We start from the raw sequence: 4,217 nt of genomic DNA, 5'->3' as shown, positions 1-4,217 counted from the left end.
ACCGTTAAGGCCTAATGGTGGTAAAATACAGAGCCGCACACTTGACCAGGTAGTGTTCAAAAGGAATAAATCAGGTCCCACGTGAAAAAGGCGTGCACATGTGAGCTGTTCCAAACTGGGATTTTTTTTTTTTTAATGGGCTTAACAGGTGACTAAATGCAAAAGTTGTAAAAAGCATTTCTTTTCTTTGCTAAATGTGTAAATGTGATGACTGTCTGTATAATCATGAGTACCTCCTGCGCTCCACCCAAAGAGATGGAGATTAATTGTGTCATGCATTAGTCACCTCTGAAAAGTCAGATGGTGTAGCAGGTGAAAGTCCATTCTGTTAAAGAATAACCTCCCTCTCTCACACACACTCACACACAAACTCAGAGGGAGTTTCAAGGGGCAGTTTGGGGTGGAGTCTAAGCCTTCCAGAGCTTCTCAAGCTAAGGAAGTTAGGGACAAAGCACAGTTTAACCTGTTTAGTGTACTCAGGACTAACCATTCAGCCCAATTGATATGAAAAAGTGAGAGGCTGAGGCTCTGCCACACCCATATTAAAGACTTCAATGGCATGAGAGCCGCACCGCACCCAGAGGACTTTATCCGAGCACGTCTGTGAGATACTCGCAGTGTAGTGGAATCCAGAGAAATTCAACACACACACAGCAGGATGTATGAACGCGCGGTGTTCGCTCTCTGCCTGCTTGCTTTGGTAAGTTAAAGTTACGGCTGTTTTTTTGCTTTCTGTCGTTTTATTATAAGTCGTAAAAGTTTATTGTAGGCCTACCTGAATTCTTGCTGTATCCTTTCCTATTTACCTTGGCAACCATGGTTTCCGTCAAACGCTATAGTTCGTTATAAGCCTGCATTGCGTTGAAATTTTATTAATCGATATTTTGTCCTGTTTTTTCTTTTTTCTTTTTTTCAGAAAGATATATAAACACCTTTAAATCAACATACATTTACTTAAAATATTTTTTTTAGTTACTTGACTAAATATGTCGACAAAAACGTCAATAAGTTTGAGCTGAATACTCAACTACTATACTTTTCATTTTACAGAAACAAATAGGCTTACTGATTTAATTTCTTGTTTTGTCATTTCAGTGATGGTTAATACCATGTGGTCACATTTTATTATAGTCAACTATAGACAACTAGTACTATGGTAATGTGTGTAAAACGTGTTTACCATGGCTTATTTTTAAATATGTTCAATTATAAGTAGATTTTCCTATTTGTTAGTGATTTAGGTTGTAGATTTTAAATGGACGAAACTATTTGAACATTAACAGTTTAGAACAGTGAAGTTCTCACTAATTAGTTATCTCCATTTGATTAGCCTGCTGCCTGATTGATTGTTTTTTCCCTCCATCAAACAGTTGTGTTGCTATGTTTGTTTGGTATCACCCAGGGTGAAACTATGTTAAAAGTGCTATTTCAAATGGCCTCATTCGTTAATTCACATGTCATTAATGTTGACTAATGAGAAAGGTACTATCACTTTTCTTATTAGTCAGCATTAGTGATTAGTAGACTGATGTTTCCCATTTATTTCACTGGGTGGGTCAAGTGTAAATGGTAAACTTTGTGATTTCTTGATATTGTTCAATTTATACTCTGTGGTAAACCCCTAGAACAATATGCCTGCATTTCATTTTATGTTTGTTATATTGACGTACGTTTGTTGTATCCTTTGTTGGTGTCAGTAAAAAACTTAAAAACGTAAAATTCTTTTTCACTTATTTTCAAGTATCTACAGGTTCCACTAGACAGATCAGGCTTGTTTGGAGATAAGATAAAGCTGATAACCCATAGCCCATAACATTACACCATGACATGAGAGAATACCATAGAGCAGCATGTAGAGTCACTTCCTATATAGTAGTGGCTTATTGTGTTTTCATTAGCCTCAGTTTCCCATTTCATCCTTGAGTGATGCAAGTCAATGTTTCGGTTCATCACTGCTTGTTTGCCATGCACAAACAAAGCCAATATGATGTAATGCTTTCATGTACCATAGCCGTTTAGGTCATAATGGCTTTGCAAGCCACTCTAATACAGTATCTTATCCTATGATTCTGATTACACAATCACAATCCAAGCCTGATTCGTTAGGATTAGCATTTGAGGTCAAATGTTGTTTCAAATTGTATTACTTAGATTTTGGGAATGCAATACTCCCTTGATTCTCACTCTCACTCGCATTCAATTCCTTTCTCAGGTGCCGTTTCAGAGCACTGCGTCTTGCGATTTGAGGCCTGTGCTTGTTCAGGTTCCTAAGAGGCTGCCCGCCGGTTTTATCATCTCCGAAGGCAAGAAAGAATGTAAGATTTGTGGTTTCACTAAGCCTTTTCATCCGAATGACCTTGAATGACTATGCAGACTAAGCCTTTCCTTTAACAATTGCTAATTAAGCTACATAACGTTTCCATAAAGATAATTAATGGTAAAAAAAAATTGTTCTTACAAAAATGTTCAATTCTGTTATTAACTCACCAACTTTGTTGCTTCTGTGGAATGAAGAATGACCTTCAAATAGACACAGAAACAGCATAAAAGTATCATAAATGTCAAATAATAATAAAACTGAACGGGAAGATTATCTGTGAATAATGAAGTGATTTTTCTATTATTTCTATATATTAATAGTAAGTTTTTCATTAAGTAGTTTTATTTTGCAGCTTTATTTCAATTAGCGGAAATATTTTGTACTGTAATGGTTTTAACAACAACAGCACTGGTGATACTTTTATGGTTCTTTTGCATTTTGAAGTTTGAAAGCTTTACTGATATGATATTGGGTGAAAAACAAGCAATAGATTGCACCTGCTTATGTTTTTGGAAAGATACAAGGCTTAGGTGTGAAATAATTACCTGACCTTGTTGTATTTTTTTTCACAGTGTCTCTCAAAGGCTGTGCGGCCAAACCTGTGGCCTTTACTTCCAGTGACCCTGACTTCGCTGTAAATACAGATGGAACCATTTTCACAGTTCATACTTTGGAGATTACAACAAAGCGGTTTTCTGTGCTGGTGCAGGATGAGAATGGATCGGATTGGAGGGTGGACATAATCCTGTCCTGTAATGATGGGGTAAAACTACAGCCTGTAATTGTTAACTATAAACGGTATGATCTGGATCTGCAGCATGACGAATGTTTCTCTCTATGTTCTGGCTTTAGGCATCTCATAAGTCTGGCAGTGCGGTTCACAAACGTGCTAAGAGAAGATGGAGACCGTTGCCTTTCTCTGTTGTTGAGAATGACAAGGCTCCATTCCCAAAGGAACTGGAGATGGTAAGACCGTGTAACATCAGCTGTATCTCAACTCTAGTCATTCCGTAACTCCCTTCCCGTTTCCTCCTCCATTCCATTATCTCAGTTCGACCTTTTGTTGTACTTCCTGTTTTCCTATGCTTACTGACACATTGCTGTGTTCATCTTTTCTCAGATTGCATCTGATTCTTCAGTTAATTACACAGTGCATTATAGGATCAGTGGACAGGGTGTTGACAAAGATCCTATTGGCCTCTTCATTCTGAACGAACAAACCGGTATGCTGAGTGTGACCGGGCCCGTCGACCGTGAGCGCAACCCACAATTTGATGTGAGTCTGAATATTTCAGGCCTTATACAGAAAACAGAGTATGAGTTTATGGTCTGAAATATGAATTTATCATCAGTACAAGTGAAAATGTCTGTGTCTCTTGTTTTTCTTTTTGTAGTTTGTTGCTCAAGTGTTTGACAAAAGTGGCAAGGAAACTGATCAATATCTGCCCATCACTGTAATTGTGGAGGATGTGAACGATAACGCCCCAGAATTCACAGGACTTCGATTCTTCACTGTAGAAGAACGGTGCAGGGCAGGTACGAAAGAGAAGGACATACAAAAACATACATTCTCACATATGAAGTCCAGGCCATGTTTCACACCAAAATAAAGAGACAGAAACATGTAATTATATTTTAGAAATTATGGAAGTTAAAATAGATTTTGACATTATTTTTTAAAACAATTCTTATCGCCATAATAATAAAAAATAATTAATTTTTACATTCTCAATAATGTAATATGAAAAAATGGTATAGTGTTATGTATACTTGTCCATCATGGTATTTATTTTACCACCTATGTTGATTTTTATTTAAAAAAAACATTTAACCATATTGTTTACTGTAATGCAGTAAAAAATAATATGTTGTATAAATAGGAATAGTACATGTAAAG

The 4,217-nt window shown here is 36.7% G+C and overlaps 1 protein-coding gene across 1 annotated transcript in view; it reads left to right on the top strand.

Annotated features, from left to right (window-relative positions):
- The first annotated feature begins 442 nt into the window (after window positions 1–442).
- The window catches only part of dsc2l (desmocollin 2 like), a 10,906-nt gene continuing 7,131 nt past the window's right edge, over window positions 443–4,217 (top strand). The window contains exons 1-6 of the mRNA XM_073816649.1: window positions 443–700; window positions 2,213–2,315; window positions 2,893–3,083; window positions 3,173–3,286; window positions 3,441–3,596; window positions 3,715–3,856. Of these exons, the coding sequence (XP_073672750.1) occupies window positions 659–700; window positions 2,213–2,315; window positions 2,893–3,083; window positions 3,173–3,286; window positions 3,441–3,596; window positions 3,715–3,856 (748 nt within the window). The 5' untranslated portion in view covers window positions 443–658. The remainder of the gene's footprint in view (window positions 701–2,212; window positions 2,316–2,892; window positions 3,084–3,172; window positions 3,287–3,440; window positions 3,597–3,714; window positions 3,857–4,217) is intronic.

The sequence above is a fragment of the Garra rufa genome, chromosome 13 (genome assembly GCF_049309525.1).
Source record: "Garra rufa chromosome 13, GarRuf1.0, whole genome shotgun sequence".
NCBI classification, from domain to species: Eukaryota; Metazoa; Chordata; class Actinopteri; order Cypriniformes; family Cyprinidae; genus Garra; species Garra rufa.
The sequence above is the reverse complement of the archived record's forward strand: the minus strand, read 5'-3'. Positions and strand labels throughout refer to the sequence as shown.